The sequence below is a fragment of the Erpetoichthys calabaricus genome, chromosome 2 (genome assembly GCF_900747795.2).
Source record: "Erpetoichthys calabaricus chromosome 2, fErpCal1.3, whole genome shotgun sequence".
NCBI classification, from domain to species: Eukaryota; Metazoa; Chordata; class Cladistia; order Polypteriformes; family Polypteridae; genus Erpetoichthys; species Erpetoichthys calabaricus.
In genome coordinates this window covers 206,630,951-206,651,735 of record NC_041395.2, presented here as the reverse complement: position 1 = coordinate 206,651,735, position 20,785 = coordinate 206,630,951, and the positions used below count along the sequence as shown (strand labels likewise).

The window sequence follows — 20,785 nt, the reverse complement described above, 5'->3', positions numbered from 1 at the left end:
GACTATGGGAAATCCCAGACGTTGAGCTGAGCTGGGAGGAAGGGTGGCAAAGTGTCTGGGAGTGTGGAGGATTGATTATTGAGGGTTGTTATTGAGTATTGTGGAGAGGAGGGTGCTTTGTGCACTTATTTATAATAATAAATATTATATTTGGACTTTTACCTGGTGTCTGACGTCTAGTCTGAGGGTTCAAGGGGTCACGGAGACCTCTAACTATCACAGTGTATATATATGTTGATATGTGTGTATATATATATATATATATATATATATATATATATATATATATATATATATATATATATATAAATATAGATATATGTATATATATGTGGATGTGTATATGTATATATATATATATATATATATATAGATATGTGTATATGTAGATATGTATATATATCTATATATGTATATGTATATATATATGTTTATGTGTGTGTGTGTGTGTGTATATTATATATATATAAAAGACAGCAACACTCATAACAATGACAACACAATTACATTGACAATCATGTTACGTTACTTTTAAAATGTTTCCTTTAGTTTTTCATAACCTCTTTAACACACTACTTCCCCGCTGCGAAGCGCGGGTATTTTGCTAGTATATATTTATATGGGTCTGTATCGAAGGAGTGACACTTTATAGGAGTGACATAAATACTGTATTAAAGGAGTGACATTTTATTAGAGTGACATAACGATGGAGTGACAAATCATGATTATTTCAATAATTTGTTATCTTACTTCAACAGAGAGCAGGATCACAACTGAAAGTTCACTCGCCAAAAAAATCGTTGTCGCCTCACCTACCACTTGGATGGTTGGTTGGACGGTTGTCACTCCTTTGAAATTTATATCTGAGGTTTCACTCCTTTGTTATGTCACTCCTATGACCTGTCACTCCTTTGAATAGGACCAATATACACACATGGTGCAAACTGCTTTTTTTAAATTAAGCTTTATTTTATACAAGTACATTACAGAAGAAATTAAACAATATGGCAGTTTGTAATTATGAGATGTATTTTATTTTTTAATGTCATATGCATTATGAATATATTTTCTCTACATATTTTATTAGGTAAAATGTATATATTTAAGGGAATTTTATTTATTTTAGTAGTTTTATGGTTACTGAGCAATAAGCCTACAGAATTTCATTTGTTAATAAAAATGAAGAGGTAACACCTGTGATCTATAGTTTAATTATAAAAATATCAAAGTTAACACTTTAAAATAGAATATAAGGCACCTCTGTGTCTGGTTATGCAGGAGTTTAGTGTAGATGTTTTTTAAAGAGATAAAAAACACCTCATAGGAGCATCCCTAACAGTATAATAAATTCTTTTTGAATGTCAGCAGAGCATATGAGCATAACCTCCATAAGAATTTCCTAATGCAGCTTCTCTACAAGCTTATATAGAAACAACAGAAAGAAAAAGGTATGGTTTGGGCTGTGCAATGTCTTAAAAGTTCACATCATCACGTTGCCATTTCAAGACATGACAGATGTTTGCTACCAACATGGGCCATGGTTAAAGAGACACTTGTGGATTACAAATAATTAGCTGCTCTACCTATGTACCCATGGAAAGCATCTGCACAGGAAGATGGGGGAAAAGTGCATGGGCATTTTAGCTCAGGACACAGGAGTTAGTCTTCTGTCTCACAGATTGCTGCAACTCATTACATGTAGCTGTCCTTGGTAATGTTTTTAAGATAGTTCCAAGGTGATTTGTAAAAAGTTTTCTTAAAATTGTTACAAATCATTATGTCATATTGACACAAAACTCTAAAAGTAGATCTGCCTCATAAAATGGATTTGAATAAATGTCTACCAACAGGAAAGAAGTTATTAATTACTTTTACTCAATCACACCATTCTCAGGTATACTCTTTCTACCATCTTCTGAACAAAAGAAGGAACTCAGCCTGTGTTAAAGAAAAAATTGTACTTGGTCTATAGCACATATTTTGACTTTTCTTATCATATATGCAAATGACATGCTGCAAAAAGCACATAACGCTGAATGTTGACTGCTATAAAAAACTTTCAATATACAACGTGCATGCAGAAGATCAATGGCACTAACTTTTACAAAAAAAAAAAAAAACTAAGGCACTGCTTTCATATATGTAGTACTCAGACTTATTATCTTGTGTGCACAGTAAAATTACATTCCTATTTGCCCTCAAGCAGTATGTAAAGTGGAACCTCCCAATTCATTATTACTTTTACATGGTGGGGCAGGGGGCCTTCACCTAGGAGGTCGGTGTGCATGTATATTAGTATATGATATTGAAATGAGGGGGAATCCCCATGAAGCCTCAAGCGCTGCTGGTACCAGCCCACTTCAAGTACTGCCTGCAAGGCCAAAGAAGCACCACTAGACTAGCACCTTCCTTGTCCAGCACACGAATTTCACTACATATGTAGGTTATGTAAAATATAACATTACAAAAATAGGCTCCAAGCAGCCCTGTGAACCTGCCCAGGTTAAGTAGCTTAGGAAAACAGAAGGTGATTGAAAAATACTGTAACTTTGCTGAAAAACTGAATTAGCCTGTGGATCAGTCACCCACTGTATGAGCTGACATTTCATCATTCAAATGAACAGCTTCAGGTGACCCTTTAAAATGGGTAAACCAGTCAAAGTCTCAAAATAATCACAACTTGTATGGTTACAGTGCACAGCCTTTTTAAGCATAGTCCGTTAAATTAAAAAAGTGATATGAAGAGTTAGAAACTATGACACTGTTGAGTCTGCAATCACATACCTGCACTCTTCCCATTCAAACTTTCTGTGTGACACACTGATCTGGCTGCCTTCCCTCAGCTACAGCACACTACTCCTAAACTAGATAAAGTCAGGAATATTGTGTCGCTCCTGCAGCAAATATGACTGCTTGACAGATTTCTTGTGAGGCACACAAGATTAAGAAAAAAAGCAACTAATGGATGCAGTTTGGCACTTTTAGGAAATTTCTGCAAATGTCTGGAGCCAATTGATGATGTTTATTTACACTGATGATGTGCTCAGCCAATCGGCGATGGAAAATATCCTCGATCATTGGCTCAGCCCTAGTGTGGTATCAAGGCAAACTAATGTATATAAAAATCATGAATTACTGATCTTGGCCATAAAATACATGACAATTCACTTTCTTAGGCTATGCACGAGAAACAACAAAGTTATCATTTTCAATTTAATGAAGGGACAAAAGTTTTATCTATCTTTAGTCAAGTATAGAATGGTACTGTTTGAGAACATTTTAAAGTAAACTATATGAACTCCATGAAATTGATGGAAACTGTGTAACCTTCACGTTTAGCAAAATATTTGTAGTAAATGTAAGAGATGCACTGATGGTTACTCTACAGCTGGTAAACAAAGAATCTAATAAAGGGCAGAGTCAATTTACAGTCATGAATTAAACACTGCTTAAAGAGACTGGTTGTAATGAAAACCTGCAATCCACAGCTGTGACCTTAGAAAATGTCAGTTCACACAGAATAAAGAGCTTTAAAGTGAATTCTATAAAAAAATAAAAACAGACTAATGAACATAACCATTATGTGCCATACCTCCTCCATTTTTACAATCTATTACATAAAGGGTGTGATTATAACCACACGTCATCTTTTTAAATATTGTCTAAAGATTGACATAGGTAATTGCTTTCCATCTTCTAAACTGAAGTATCTTACACTAATATGCATTTTTTTAGTATTGAAAACATTTTAAAGTAGCATTCACAAACTAGAATCCAATTCAGGGCTGCACGGTGCCCGAGGTTTCCTGATAGCACAGCGCATAAGGCAGAAAAAATCCCTAGTCAAGGTACTATACCATCATGCAGTCTACTCATAATTGTATTAGCAAAGTAAAATATTACTAAAACAAAGTATATCATATAGTGCTGGGCGGTATACCGGTCCATACCAAAAAACGTTTTTTATTTTTGTTATGATATGGATTTTTCTTATACCGCAACACCGGTTTAAATTGCCTAAAACGACGTTTGGAACATGGCACAGCGGGAAACTGTTCAAGTGGGGACCATTTTCACTACTACACCGCTAATCACAGAGGTGTTGCGTGGTGGCTCTTTTTCACTGCTACACCGCTAAATAGGTAGTGTAGGTATTGCACGGTGAAAATGGACAGAGAACATTCCAAAACTGAAGCTGTAGCTGACGATAAAGTTGAACATGATGACACAAAAGAACTTTTGCCGAAAAAAAGGAGTCACGTCCGTTGCCTGGAGATACAGTGCATCCGGAAAGTATTCACAGCGCATCACTTTTTCCACATTTTGTTATGTTACAGCCTTATTCCAAAATGGGTTAAATTCATTTTTTTCCTCAGAATTCTACTCACAACACCCCATAATGACAACATGAAAAAAGTTTACTTGAGGTTTTTGCAAATTTATTAAAAATAAAAAAACTGAGAAATCACATGTACATAAGTATTCACAGCCTTTGCTCAATACTTTGTCGATGCACCTTTGGCAGCAATTACAGCCTCAAGTCTTTTTGAATATGATGCCACAAGCTTGGCACACCTATCCTTGGCCAGTTTCGCCAATTCCTCTTTGCAGCACCTCTCAAGCTCCATCAGGTTGGATGGGAAGCGTTGGTGCACAGCCATTTTAAGATCTCTCCAGAGATGTTCAATCAGATTCAAGTCTGGGCTCTGGCTGGGCCACTCAAGGACATTCACAGAGTTGTCCTGAAGCCACTCCTTTGATATCTTGGCTGTGTGCTTAGGGTCGTTGTCCTGCTGAAAGATGAACCGTCGCCCCAGTCTGAGGTCAAGAGCGCTCTGGAGCTGGTTTTCATCCAGGATGTCTCTGTACATTACTGCAGTCATCTTTCCCTTTATCCTGACTAGTCTCCCAGTTCCTGCTGCTGAAAAACATCCCCACAGCATGATGCTGCCACCACGATGCTTCACTGTAGGGATGGTATTAGCCTGGTGATAAGCGGTGCCTGGTTTCCTCCAAACGTGACGCCTGTCATTCACACCAGAGAGTTCAATCTTTGTCTCATCAGACCAGAAAATTTTCTTTCTCATGGTCTGAGAGTCCTTCAGGTGCCTTTTGGCAAACTCCAGGCGGGCTGCCATGTGCCTTTTACTAAGGAGTGGCTTCCGTCTGGCCACTCTACCATACAGGCCTGATTGGTGGATTGCTGCAGAGATGGTTGTCCTTCTGGAAGGTTCTCCTCTCTCCACAGAGGACCTCTGGAGCTCTGACAGAGTGACCATCGGGTTCTTGGTCACCTCACTGACTAAGGCCCTTCTCCCCCGATCACTCAGTTTAGATGGCTGGCCAGCTCTAGGAAGAGTCCTGGTGGTTTCGAAGTTCTTCCACTTATGGATGATGGAGGCCACTGTTCATTGGGACCTTCAAAGCAGCAAAAAATTTCTCTAACCTTCCCCAGATTTGTACCTCGAGACAATCCTGTCTCGGAGGTCTACAGACAATTCCTTTGACTTCATGCTTGGTTTGTGCTCTGACATGAACTGTCAACTGTGGGACCTTATGTAGACAGGTGTGTGCCTTTCCAAATCATGTCCAATCAACTGAGTTTACCACAGGTGGACTCTAATTAAGCTGCAGAAACATCTCAAGGATGATCAGGGGAAACAGGATGCACCTGAGCTCAATTTTGAGCTTCATGGCAAAGGCTGTGAATACTTGTGTACATGTGCTTTCTCAATTTTTTTATTTTTAATAAATTTGCAAAAATCTCAAGTAAACTTTTTTCACATTGTCATTATGGGGTATTGTGTGTAGAATTCTGAGGAAAAAAATGAATTTAATCCATTTTGGAATTAGGCTGTAACATAACAAAATGTGGAAAAAGTGATGCGCTGTGAATACTTTCCGGATGCACTGTACTTTGGTTTTAAAAGGTCGGATGTGGACCATTATGTTCAAATGTGTAAATACTATTTCTATACTACTAGATAATACTGCAAGCCAAGCTGTACTTGTTTTATTTGTTTTCAATACAGTGTAATGTACCTGGGTACTGTGTAAAAGTGTGATGACATGTTGACTTTAATCTCGACGCTTATGACGAGAATAAAGTCGACATGTTGACTTTATTCTGGACATTTCTACTTTATTCTCGCCGTTTATGTCAAGATTAAAGTTGACATGTTGACTTTATTCTCGTAATTTGTCATTAAAGTAGAACATCGTAAACTAAACTTCATCGTAAAATGAATATTTCATTTACTAGATTTTCTCAAACCCGGTCTTAAGTTACATAGCACATTAAATGCTTTGTGTTAAGTGTTCCCCGAGCCATGTTAAATCGGTACATGCTTCTTAAACTGACTTCCTCTTGTACTGAGGAGGCGCCGCAGCGATCGTCGCACAGAATACATTCACTTCGTGATATTCCTGCTCTCTGAACATTTAGAATGCTTAGATAAATACTTGATATCATTTTCATGATGAAATGCATTAAAGCATATATTAATCATGTGGGGGCATGGCGGCGTGGAGGTTGCACTGCTGCCTCGCAGCAAGGGTGTCTCTGGTGTACCCTGCCTTGAATTTGAATGTTTTTCTGGTGGGTTTACTCGGCGTGCTTCAGTTTCTTTCAAAGTCATATAAGATGTGCGGTTTTGTTATGCTATATTAACCCTGCTAGTGTATGTTTTGCTCGTATGTGCTGGCGACTCGTTCAGGATTTGCTCCTGCTTCACACACAATGCTTACTGGGATGGGCGTAACCCTGAATGGATAGCATAATTAAACATGTATAACGAAGATATTTTTAAAGTACTGAACACTCCGTGGGCTAGGTTTATAACTAGTTTTAATTTCACGAAGATGTTTATCATGTAGCGATTGGTTATGTGGAGAAAGAAAAAGGGAGGATAGGAACTGGGGTTTTGGTATGTCAGACAGACAGCACGCGTGCAATAAAGAAAGCCCGCTCAGAAGAACGTCTATTTAATTCTGTGTTCGTGTCTCCGACCACCAGATCACAAACCCAACATTTACACAATATTTCAGTTAAACCTTTGCGATACCCATTCATACATTCAGTTTTTTCGAGCCTCGTCACACCTGCCATAAAGTTCTCTACATTGAACGTACACCTGGGGACCCCTTACTGCGAGGGAGCAGCACTACCGCCTCACTACCATGCATGTTTAATACCTGCTTTAATTCATTTCATCATGAAAATGATATCAAGTATTTATCTTAGCATTCTAAATTTTCAGACAGCAGGAATATCATGAAGTGAATGGATTCTGTGCGGTGATTGCTGCCGGCGCCTCCTCTTAGTGCGGAGGAAGTCAGTTTAAGAAGCGTAGTGATTAACAACTGGGTCGGGGAACACTTAACACGAAGCATTTAATGTGCTACATTAACTTATGACGGGGTTTGAGAAAATCTAGTAAATTAAACATTGATTTTAGGATGAAGTTTAGTTTACGACATTCTACTTTAATTATAAAATAAACTATGAGAATAAAGTGGAAATGTCGACTTTACTCTCGACATATAGTTTGTTTTTTTCTTCCCTGTGTCCGTATTTTTTTTCTTCACCGTGGCCCCAATACGATTCCATAGGGCTATACAACAAATAGCATCATAAATGCAAGTTGCAGTTTTATTATTTATGTATATAGCTTAGCTTGAAGCAAGGTCCATATTAATGCAGTTTGCCTAAATGATGGTTCAACTGGTAAAGATGTCATCACCAAGTTGCACTTGTTTTATTTTATTTTAATTTGGTAAATACTGTGTAATGCACCTGGGCTTGAAGTCTTGAAGTAATAGTGCAACTATCAGTAATAATACTATTATTTATTTTATTGTTATTATTTATTAGTTTAAATATTATGCAGTTTAGTGATGGTAAAGCTGTTTAAAAAGTCACTTTAACATGTCAGTGGACAGAGATGGTTAACACTAACAGAAAGTGTAGATGGTTTACAAAAAATATTTACTATTTATTCCTTTTCTAAGACATGTTCAGTGCAATACAACTTTTGACAAGCACCTCTGGATATTTTACTAAGTCTAAATGCCTCTTTGGATGGTTGAAAATATGTTGTCAAAATTATAGTTTAAGTTGTTTGCAAAATTTGTTCAATAAAAAGGTTCTATATTTTGATTGCATCTGTCATGCAATGTGATTCCTTGTCTTCATTAGTGCCACCCTCTTGAAAACTATCACTTTATGGGGCCATGCAAACCTGTATTAATACTTGTGTGCACATTAAAATGTTTTTTTTTGTACAATGTACAATGCTCATGACAGTGGAATAGGTTATTCTTAGCCAGTCTACTGCAGTAATTGCAGTGGAAAATGTGGTTAACATCCACTCATTCATGGGGAAAAAAATACCATTGAATACCGTGAAACCGGGATAATTTCGAAAAATACCGTGATATAGAATTTTGGTCATACCGCCCACCCCTAATATCATATTTCAGTAACTATGCTTATGATAGTATACTCCAACTGAGCTACTTAAATATTTTTATTTACCAGATGTGCCATTTACAATAATTGTGTATATATATTTTTTCTGTAATTATTATACACTTGCATGACTGACAAGAAAGTGCAAAATTAGCATGCAACACAAAACAATATTAACAGCCTTTCAAGTCCAGGCACAAAGTCTCATTTGGATTAAAATCTGGACTCCATTAATGTCCTGGAGTGGCTGAATCATTAAGCCACTGTAGCTTTGTATTTATGCTAAAAGCGTTTCTCTTACTGGAAAACAAATCTTCTCCCAAGGTGCAGGCTTTTTGCAGACTTCATCAAGTTTTTCTACAGGACTTCCCTTTATTTTGCTGCATTCATTTTACCCTCTACCCTCACATGCTTTCCAGAGCATACTGATGCATCATGGTGTAGATGCTGTTATTTTGGAAATGTGCATTGTTTGGCTTACACCAAAGATGGCAGCTAGTCTGATGTTCATCTTTGGTCTCATCAAACAACAGAGTCTTCTTCCAGCTGACTTTAGTGTCTCGTATGTACCTACTGGCAAACACTAGCCAAGATGTTGTATGTACCGGTACTTTTTTCTTTCCCACTATCCCATAACGTTTCTCCAATCTTTACCACTGTAGCTGGAATAATTGATGGGTAACCTGTTCTATGTAGATTTACACCTATGCAATACTTTTTCCATTACTTAATGATTGATTTAGCTGTACTCCGAGGAATATTTAGCGACTTGAAAATTTTTATATCCATTGTCTGACTTGAACATTTCAGTCATTTTTTGTGATCAACTTTTTATTGCACAAAAACAAATTGCCACAAATAAATAGACATAGCATGTTCTTTTGTCTTCATTGTGTAGGTTAGGCCATAGCTCTGACTCAGTTTGGAGCTTCCAGATACTACAATGAGTTAAAACCCCTTGACTACAGCTATGACCATTTAACTAGTTCTATGACCCAAATATTTTGTTGTTTTATATTTATACTTAATTTAGATCACTTTACAGAGATCTTTTTTCTGTTGATCAGTGTCAAAAAAGTGAAATTAAATCCACTGTGAGTCCAAGTTGTATAAAAATAAAATGTGAAAACATCTAAGGAGGTGAATACTTTTGTAGACACTGTGTACATATATTTTTCTTAACAAAAACAGTTACTTGGACAAGATTGTGACACTATAAATATTCTCCTTAAAAATGACCTAAAGGGTACAAAGCTGTACAAGGGGTATGTGTTAAATATATAGAGTCTCAAATTAAAGCATGTATGACTGATATATTTCACTTTGGGTATTTTTTGGGTTTTAACTTACCATCTGCTTTACTAAAATTAACTCTGCTATCTGTAAAAATCTACTTTTCTTTTGCCTCTGCCACCTGAACCTATTCATAAATCATACCCTTGAAAAATAAGATTTTTGGAAACATTTTGCTAGTTTCCATTACACAGTTAATAAAAAGCATTAATATACACAATATATAAACCTTCGGATAACTCCATTGCTAGTATAATTCGACTATGAACTAATTTGATTAGTTATCCATTATAATACGGCTCAGTACATAATTTTAAGATTTTGTTTACTTGGTCCAAAAAATAAAAACAGATACTGCGTATACAATATTATTTCACTATAGGATTTGTATACATACTACACATATTCCAGCATTATTTTATTTAAAAGAATTATAGACAGTAAATAACCTAAATGGTTCTCTGAAATATTTTGTCTCATAAGTAGAAAATGAAAAAAAGTCAATTTTGTTATGCTAATGCATACTGATTTTTACATTTGTAGAATGTACATAAATTGTTGCAAAAACACTAACAATAAGTAAATCCAGGGATTACAAACCTAAAAGGAAAAGTGAAGGAATAACAAAAATTGATATGCAGAGAACTGATCTGGCACATAAAACATAAATGAACTGTTAATAGATTTCACTCAGAATTGGGAATACAAACTTTTTCAGGATCACATATTTTATAACACAAACATACATGAAAGCAACCTTAAACAGAATCCTACTCCAATGCTAATCTATTTGGTTACATACTACATGAAAACAATGAAACACAATACCATAGAAACTACATACTACAAACATTTGTGTAAAGAACACCTATCAAGTGGATAAGCAGTAAGAAAACATTCAATAAACTAAACCTACAGCTATAAGATATAGCTGGCTTCTACCCCCAGCGAACTTTAGAGGATTCTGATTTGGCAAGCTGATGTGAGTGCAGCTGCCAGGCATTTTCTTAGCTGAAAACATTCATAAAAAAGTAAGATACCATGTCTCTTAACCAGGTAGGCGTTTTGTAAAAAGTACACCATTGTAGGTACTTGAGTAGACACACTGCATAGATGAGATAAAATTAAAAACAAAAAACATTAAGAGTTTTTTTACCAAACATTACCATTACGTGTCAGGGAAATTTTGTAACCTCAAAACAAAGAAAATCAAAAAGCTTACTCAGCAAATAGAGATGGATGATGACCTTTAACAGGACAGAAAGTTACAGCCTACATAATTTTCCAAATGCAGGGGGCAAGATGATGCAAGATGTTTATATGTTTCATTCTCAAAATACCACAGCTCTCTTTTAAACATGATGAAACCCAAAATAAAACATACCTTGAAATGTGAATATTTCAAATTCAGCTTAGTGCATCAAGTAAAGAATAATGTAAACTACATTTCAAGAAGGTAACAGGGGAACAACAATTACATATTAGGAATGTTACTTTTCCACAGAAGGAAAACCAATGTTCCAAAGATCAATTTACAATAACATATTTATTAAAATTTCTGAATAACAATAAAAAAACAGCATTTGATGTACATAACTTTCTACATTTGCAAAGAAAATGACACCATAGTATTTTTTATACATTTAGTTTGATTTCTTTCATGTCAAGGAGTAGGTTAGGCAATGCCCCTGACAAGAATTAATTTCAGTTACAAAAAGAACTAACAATAAAAACTTCAAATTTGTCTCAATCACTTCATTTAGTTCACTGTAGTCGAATTATAAAATACAAATGTTAAAATACCAAACTGATATTAACAAAAATCCAATATGACACAAACGTCATAATTTTATACTGTCATATGAGGATTACATTTAAAAATATTTTTAAATGTTTAAAACTGGATTGAATAGCTACACCAAATAAAGTAGAAGGATGGAAATGAATGCCCAGATATACCCTTCAAGTGAAAAATATATATAACTTTACACAAAATATTATAATTAAATAACTTGGAGCTGTTGAACAGTTAAAATTACTAATACAGTATAGACAATACTTTTTGTATTGAACATATTACTCAATCTTAAACTATTATTGGAAAAATTCTTCACTTTTCATTAAAACTCTAATGGGAAACCTACTACCACAACTGTTAAACATCTGTAAATGAACGGTTAAATAGTCACTGGTACTACAGGAAATTAACAACAAGGGAAAATAGAATTTAAAAATGTGCAAAAGATATCTTAACTAAAAAACAGACATCTTCTCTGAGTCACTGTAAATGACTAGGTAAAAAAATAAAATCCTGAGGCCTGTATTACATAAGAACAGCATGCGTGACTAGGAAACAACTAACCACTAAGACATGTCTGCTTTCAGGCGGGGTTTGGAGGGAGGCCCACAGCACAAAAGGTGCATGAATGCAAACATTACTATCTCTAGGTACTTCTATGCTGAATATGAACATAAGACTGACTGGCAGGTGGGGGTGTGTGCTTACTGTTTATCTCTTTAGTAGTCTCCTCACTTTCAGTTATGGTCCATATAGTTTACATTCATGTCCGATGAGAGAATGGGAAAATTTGACTCAAATTATGTCATGCTTAAACACATACATATCTACTGGAATCACATGTTTAGATCTGTGAAGAAAGGTAATTTTTGTAACTTAGTTTGCATAACATGGATATGTCCTGTATATGCAGTATATATGCATATGATACACACTGTCAAAGGTAGGCATGTCACCCAACTGTTTGTACGAATTGAGACCAAAGTGTGCATATACAAATCTCTGTAAACTTCATACTGTGTTATAGAAATAACTTTGGGGATACATCTTAAAAACATTTAGCATACATAATAGTATTAAAAACTTTAATATAACATTCATATTTGCCAGCTGTGAATAGGAGATGAAGTGGGATAGTTGTGCTAGTATATCAAACAAATCTATCTACCAACCTAAAGCACCTAAGACGCAAATTTAAAAGCGAATAAAATGGTGTTTCCTGTCAGGTACATGTAGATCTGTTCAGCCAGAGGGGTAAGCCGCAGCCTGTGGCAATGGAGAGTTATGAAGTAGTATCCTAGCAGAAGTGAGACAGTACACATCTCTTTTCATTTAAATAGGAAACGATTAGACATGTCTCAAACAAACATGAGAGAAAATATCCACATTTTGCAGAAAACGTAAAAAATACATTACTCGTTCATGTCAAATATCGCCCAAAAGACGTGGATTTGGAAAATCTTTCAACAAATAATTGCTCTGTGCAAACTTTGCTCCATGCCAAACCTCAAATAACTCAAAGATAAAAACAGATATTACCCTGGATTCAAACAAATTGCTGATTCATGAACAGCTATCTCCAAAAGTAGCCCTCACCAATTATTTGTACACACGTAGCAGCACCCTCATCAGACATGAAGAAAATGTACTAGGGGGATTGGTGACGGCAATATGTGCAATCTTTTAGCCAGGTGCTGCTACGCACCTCTCTATTTGATGTTGTTTCTAACCTGTCCAACGTGTGTGAACTCCATGCCTCCACCTGCGGCAGGTGAAGAAAAGAATAACAGTGCATCCTATCCTGTGTCACCCCATCCACGGCATGACACCTCCACGTGGTGCGCACCAAAATGTTGGGGGTGTGTCCTATCCGAACGCGTCTTACTGGCTGCAGGTCTGCCAATACAATTCCTACAGAAATTGAAGTGTTAGTTGTGGGCGTGTCGGGTCGAGATTGATAACGCAGTGGATTGGAACCCCAACTACACCCCAACAATAACACAAGCATCTAGAGCAAATAAATAAATATACATACACACACACACACATATATATATATATATATATATATATATATAGCGATGTCAAAGGGTACACATATTAATATCGAAAATACTGTCACACACTGACATTAAATATGCATGTAAACATCCAAGAGAAAATTAACACGCCTAGCTCAGTGACAGGCGAGAAGTTTCATTGAGCAGGTGATCTAATCGATGCTGCGCGCCTTCTCGTGATTAGCATGAGCTGCGCGGCCAAATAAGCGGGATTGCAATACTTCAGCACCCGGCGACTTGCTAGGTGCCCTCTTCCGTCGCTTTTGACCCCCAAACCAGCATATAATAGAAAACCACTCACCTTTCGGAGACGCGGTTTCGTTCTCGCTTGAAGCCCTGCCGCTGGCACCCTCGGGTACGTTAGAATCGGCATTTTCCATTTCTCGTTCTCGTAAATCCCCTTGTCAGCCTAAATTATTGTTGTCCTTGCCTTCGGGCGAGCCCTCCCGTCCCCGGTTACTCTGTTTTCAGAGTCTAGCCGACTGTCACTGTCATGTCGGGGCAAGGAAAGCGCTCTCTCCTATGCTCGCTCTCTAACCGTGTTTCGGTTGGTTCGAGATGGAAACCTTGGATTTTTTTCTGTTTATCGCTAAGGGTAGATTAATCGAGCTCAGAGCGAGCGCAGCCTCAATTGCCGGCTCCGCACCGATGTGCCAAATCTGATCCGGGAATCTTTTAGGATTAAAGGTCTCGCTGCTGAAGGAAAGCACGGCATCAGATTAACAGAAGTATTTCAGTGCTTCCATCATTTTCAATGTGTAATTACACGCCAGTTAAACACAATGAAGAAATGGGAGTATCTGCACCTCCACAGGTAGAAATTAATATCGCATTTCGTTATATTAATTCCTGCCGAAACACAAGAAATGTACTGACATCCGTTTTTCTAAAGTACAGACTGTCTCCTATATGTAAGGTCATTTGCATAAAGAATATCAGTGAATTTATTTGTGTTGGAACAAAAATAATAGAATATTTCTGACATCAACACTTTGTTAGTCTTTTGATTTTATTCTACCACAAATTCCACAATTTATGTGTAACTGTATTGGGATAATCCCTCACGTTCAGCTATATTCAGTGGATACAATTTTCAATTAAAATATATAATAGTCATAATTCAAAACAGGTATTTGAACATTACTGTTATTATAATAGTATTTTATTTGAATATTAATGTATTTAAAATAATACACGTGTGTGTGTGTGTGTGTGTGTGTATATATATATATATATATATATATATATATATACGGTATATATATACATTGACACAAATGCAATTCAGATCATCAGTGAAAGCTGGAGCATGATGCCTATTACAGGAAAGGAACCAAATATAAACACACAATCTATTGCATCAAACTTGACTACACAAAATGTGCACCCTTTCTGTTGTGCATCCCGTTCTAAAACAGAAAAACCTGCTGTCACAAAGTTCAAGTCTGAGAATGTGCATGATCTGAGAAAATAGCCATGTGGTTATTTTTCTAAACCATGTCAAAACACACTTATGCACGTAACTACATTTATTTATAGTATGTCAGTTTAGAGTAGCCAGTTAACATAACATGTATAGCATTGTGATGTGAAAGAAAACTGGAGTACCATAAGAAATCCCCACAGACATTGAGAGATTGTGAAAACTCAGTAGAGACAGTGAGTAGAGCTGTTATATAACCAGGTCACCTGGAGTTGTGAAGCAGCTGTATTAACTATTGTATTACTGTGCAGTACTTAACAATAAATACACTTAACAACTTCCCTTGGCTGAAAAGAAGAACATGGTAGGTTCCACTTATGTTTCAAGCAGCAGCAAACATAGCTGGAATTGTGCCTCTGTGCTATTAGTGGAAGGTGTAACTCATGGTAACACCTTTAAAATCAATTGAATGCAAATGTAAATAACTTAAACTGCAAATATCATTTAAGATTAATATAATGGTAAACAAATTAACCAACCTGGTATTAATATCGTAAGCAATTATATATTACCTTAGATTGCTGAACTGCTTGACATTGTAGGTGCTGTTTAGGTAGTGGGATTTTTTTTTTTTTTACATCTTGCTATCCTATTGGACCATTAGCATCCATTGCAGTAGTTACTATAACTCTAATACATATTTCTTAACAATCTGACCAAAACTGAATGCACAGGCTGCTTCTTTCCAAATAAAAGTTTTGTTACGGTCCAGAAAAATTGAGAAATTTTGAAATTCAAAGGAAAAATAAATATAATACTTATAAATATAATATTATAAATATAATAACACTGGACATGTTTATTGGTGTGTAGAGATCATGATATTAATTTGAATTTGTCTTTTTTGTTATATTTAAATTTTTAATGTTATTAAAGTTCAGGAAGCACAAAGATCCTGGTTCCTGGATTTGAATTACACACCTGTTTGTTTTCTGTAACAAGTTTGCATGTCTTCCCTGGGTCTGTATAGGTTTTCTCCTGGTTCTCTGGTGTTCCTTCCACATCCCCAAAAATGTATGTGTAAGAGGTTTTCAAACTGCCCCTGTGTAAGTATATGAGTGGGCCTGTCCATGACAACTGAGAAAGGCTCTGGTCCCCTATGACCCAGACTGTAAACTACATTAATGTTTGAGAATGTAATGATATATAAGTTTGAAAACTGATAGCAAAACTTTCCTAACCACTAAAAAATACAAATATTTTAGGTGTTTTTTAGTTCTTCAAATTAGTGACGTTAAATAAAGGCTTTAGGTGGTACATACCATATTCGATGCATGTGTTTTGTGCATACATACTTTATACAGGACAGGACACCTGCTGTGTTACTGCAACCTAGATATCTTGAACAAGACACCGCATGCTACTTTGTCACCTAGAGGTTTGGCTGTGATTTTTCATTTTTTTGTTATTGCTTATTCATTATTTTTAACACTGCATTTAATTTCTATTTTATGATGATTTCATGTTGTTCTTTCTGTCCAGTTTAATTGATTATCTCTCATCAACTCTACATTATGATTTAAAATTATATATCATTACATAAAAAAAGTTTGTTAAAAACTACCTTCACTGGAATAATATTCAGTACACAATAATTAACATGCAAATATAAGGAAGTAGCTCAATTAGTGTGGTATTTGGCTATAAATCTCACAGTACAGTGGGAGAATTTTGGCATGTTTTTATAAATGAAAGAGTATCTCAATTCAATATTGACCTCCAAAGAAAAAAAAATTAAGTATAATTTTGAATTATCTTGGACCTCAAAAACATATGTAACTAGTTCAAGCCTCAAATATTAATGGTTACGTTTACTCCTATAATCCAAAGTTAGGGTGATGTGTTTCAGCTAATTGTGATCCTCTATTGAAATAGGCAGTTTCTCAGATTAATAAAATAATATATTCTATATTTGATGAAAATTATTGTATATTGTTAATGATGCAGAAAATGAATTTATTATAGAAATTTCTATTCATTAAATACTTTGAAATGTAAGAAGACAAAAATGTTTGTTGAGAAGCTTATTTGATTTCTTTCCATATCTTAAATATATTGCCATATTAACTAAAGAATCCAAATTGTCAGAATATATGTGTATCCATGATGATCTGTCTTCCAATCCAAAGAGGGAATCTTACTTTGTTCTCAAGAACAGTTCCTCTCAGGATCCTGAATCATCTGGAATTATCAATCATTTTGATAATTTTAGCCCTAACAGACTTTTTTGCTTTTGTGGAGGTCTGGAACCTCATCCAGAGTTAGTTTCTGTCTTGCAAACAGTGATAACAGTATAAACTCTTGCTGGCCTTACTCCTGGAGTGAATAAGCAGGTTAGAGCCATGTTTCTCAACCACTGGGTCATGACCCACTTTTGGGTTGTGGGTGACCACCAGTGGGTCACAAGTCATTATTGTTCATATTGGTAGTGGGTTGAGCAATAGGTTGCCATTCTAACAATCATGCTCAATCGACCACCCCATGGATCTAATGATCATGCTTGATTAGCCAAAGGGGACTAGCTCTGATGATCAAGCTTGAAATACCAGGTGGACCCCCTCCCATTGGGTTGCAAAGACATTTATATGAGAAGAAGTGGATCAAGACACCAAAAAAGATTAAGAAACATTAGGTTAGAAGACGGTTGGATAAATGAAGAACCATATCCTACCATATTACACTCCTTCTAGTGGCGATTTATGCTGTGTGTTGATTGTATTACCATTCTTCGTAATGTGTTACAATGTCCTTCTTTTTCAAATTTGTAAGACTTTCTTCTAAGCAAGCAATATCTCCAATCTATTCAACAAAACTTTAGAGATTGATGGTAGTACTGAAACAGTTTATAGAAGCCTGTAAAATCACAGCCACACCAGTCATATACAGTTCATTGGGTAGTTTAAGGTTGTATTTTTGGTGACCATTTTTATTCCTTGGGCGGCATGGTGGTGCAGTGGGTAGTGCTGCTGCCTTGCAGTTAGGAGACCCGGGTTCGCTTCCCGGGTCCTCCCTGCATGGAGTTTGCATGTTCTCCCCGTGTCTGTGTGGGTTTCCTCCGGGTACTCTGGTGTCCTCCCACAGTCTAAAGACATGCAGGTCAGGTGCATTGGCGATTCTAAATTGTCCCTAGTGTGTGGGTGTGTGTGTGCCCTGCGGTGGGCTGGCGCCCTGCCCGGGGTTTGTTTCCTGCCTTGTGCCCTGTGTTGGCTGGGATTGGCTCCAGCAGATCCTGTAGTTAGGATGTAGCAGGTTGGATGATGGATGGATGGATGGATTTTTATTCCTAATACTAATGACCAGACTTCACCAGCACAATGGTGCCTACTGAGAGTAGTGATAGATAAATGAATTACAAATATCCTGTCATTGTGACATCTTATCGAACATGTCCCTACTTATCAGGAAATGATCCAGATGAAAAAAAGTATGACAAAACATACAGATAATGCACTATAGCCTCATATGTTCACTCTAGCACTCTTGCCCTGAAAGTTACATATTGTTATATTATGTGGAGAAAGGTTATAGGTGACCTAAACCTGATAATCTTTTATTTTCCAAAAGGACCATGTATCTCCAATAATAATCTTACTTATTATTATGAATATTTTACATGTTGGAAGCATATGAAGAGTTTGATATAAAAATAATCTGAAAAAAAAGGAGTGTGGTAGGTTGGAAAATAAAACCTGTCATTTGGTTAGATGTATTGCATTAAAGTGCTCTTACACAGAAAATATATGCTTTCACTTAAAATTACTGGAAATTAACTTTAAATTAAATTACTAAATAAATGATTGGGGAAATGAATGGAAATGTTAATGTAACCTCCTGTTTTCCAAACATGTTTATTACAAAACAGAGTTGTGGGAAGTCAGAGCAAGGAATAACCCTGGGATACCGGGTCATTGCAGGGAACATTCTCAAATCCTAACCCCTCTATCAATCTAACCCCTATGTTTTTGGGTTTGTATCATAAAAACTTAATGTGCACAGAGTAAACCCTCACACAGAAAGTGACTGGACTGGCAATCCAATCCATTGATTTGAATTCACTTTTATCATTATCATTTTCAGTATGCCATTCTTAGTGAGCATCATGGTAGCAACAGGCTGAGTTGGGCTGACCAAGCTTGCCTACCCTTCAGCCTTTCTTGAGGAATAACCAAATATTCCTAGGACAGTCAAAAGATGAGATCTTTCCAGTGCGTGCCAAGTCTGTCCTTCAGTTACTTATTAGTGGGTCATGCCTAATGCACCTTCTGTGGGAGGTGCACAGGGGCAGCTTCCTCTTACCTACATGCCAAATCACCAAAATTATGAATTTATCTTTTAAATTAATTTTTTTATAATTGCTGTTAGAAAAACAATGTTTGGATTGGTGTAATTGTGATGACTGGCAACTCAAAGAATTTTTTTTTTACACCAACCCAGTGTTAGGATGCGGCTGTTATATTTATGTGCCGTAATATAAATCTTACCAGTGTGGCATCGTTGCAAAAGTGCTAACAGCTCAAGACTGAGATATGAAATTTAAACAATAACAGACACTGCCTGTGTGTGGTGGGTGAGCAACATTTGTCCTTGAGGGCCGCAGTGGCTGTAGGTTTTTTGTTCCAATCGAATTTCTTAATGAGACCTCAATTACTGCTGATGAAGCTCTTATTGCTCAAGCAGAGTTTATATGCTTCATTTTAGTTGTCCTGCTTGTTAAGACTTTCCACCCTTGCTTACTTCATTCTTAAACAGCTAAATTCAGTTTGTAATTGCTCCTTATCAGCTATAGGGTGCAAATGACAAAGGAACCAAAAATGATCCATCTACATTCTACACTATCTTATATCCGTTTACACCTGTGGGTATTCATCATGAACTATCAGGTTTAATAAAATATTTGAAAGGAAAATCAAGAGAAAAAAAATGAAGAAATAAGAATTAATCATCAATTTTATGCTTGAAATCATTTGGATAATATCATTGGAAAGGAAAAAAATCTGCGACATGAGAATAACCTGACATGACAGAATTAAAACACTATCAAACCGTGAAATTAAATATGATCTCTGTTACTGACAAGGACTGATTTCTAATTAAGCAACTCGGTTGGAACAAAAACCTTGCAGCCACTGTGGCCCTCCAGAACCGAATGTTGCTCACCCTGGCTTAAACGGAAACCAAAATAAATAATGAATAGGTAAATACAGCAGTTTCAGAAAACAAATAGAGCGACTATGTGTATTATTACATTTTAAAATGGATATGATGCCCATTGTTACACACACTAAACACGGCTAGACCTTTAATATTTTAAATGCGAAAAGTTTCCAGAGGAATTTTCCTCTGCCTTTTCTGACTAAAACAGTGAACACACTACAAAGAGTTAACTTCGATCTAAAGTTTCCCATACAGCCTTAGCGAAATGCGCCTTTGCTCCTCCGAGCAAGTTATGTAACCGAGTACAACAGCAGCTGGGCGTGAGGGTCAGAGCGCACGTACACACAACACTCGATCACTTATATACCCATACAAATTATATTTACATTGTACTTTCCAAAAAATGCGACACATTTCAAAAAGTTGATTTGTCAGAATTTTGCTTCTTTAGGAACCAATGTAGATGAGGTGAAATTTAAGATCTACAGCCCGAATTCCTATCCCGTCATAGCCAATCCAGGCTTAAC

At 36.2% G+C, this 20,785-nt stretch overlaps 1 protein-coding gene across 3 annotated transcripts in view; it reads right to left on the bottom strand.

Moving 5' to 3' along the window:
- The window catches only part of LOC114646733 (nuclear receptor ROR-alpha A-like), a 344,553-nt gene extending 330,223 nt beyond the window's left edge, over positions 1–14,330 (bottom strand). The window contains exon 1 of one of the 3 annotated variants that reach the window (XM_028795052.2): positions 13,923–14,330. In XM_028795052.2, the coding sequence (XP_028650885.1) occupies positions 13,923–14,001 (79 nt within the window). In that variant the 5' untranslated portion in view covers positions 14,002–14,330. The remainder of the gene's footprint in view (positions 1–13,922) is intronic. The other 2 variants (XM_051922242.1, XM_028795053.2) reach the window with 2 other exon arrangements.
- Between the last annotated feature and the right edge of the window lie 6,455 nt (positions 14,331–20,785).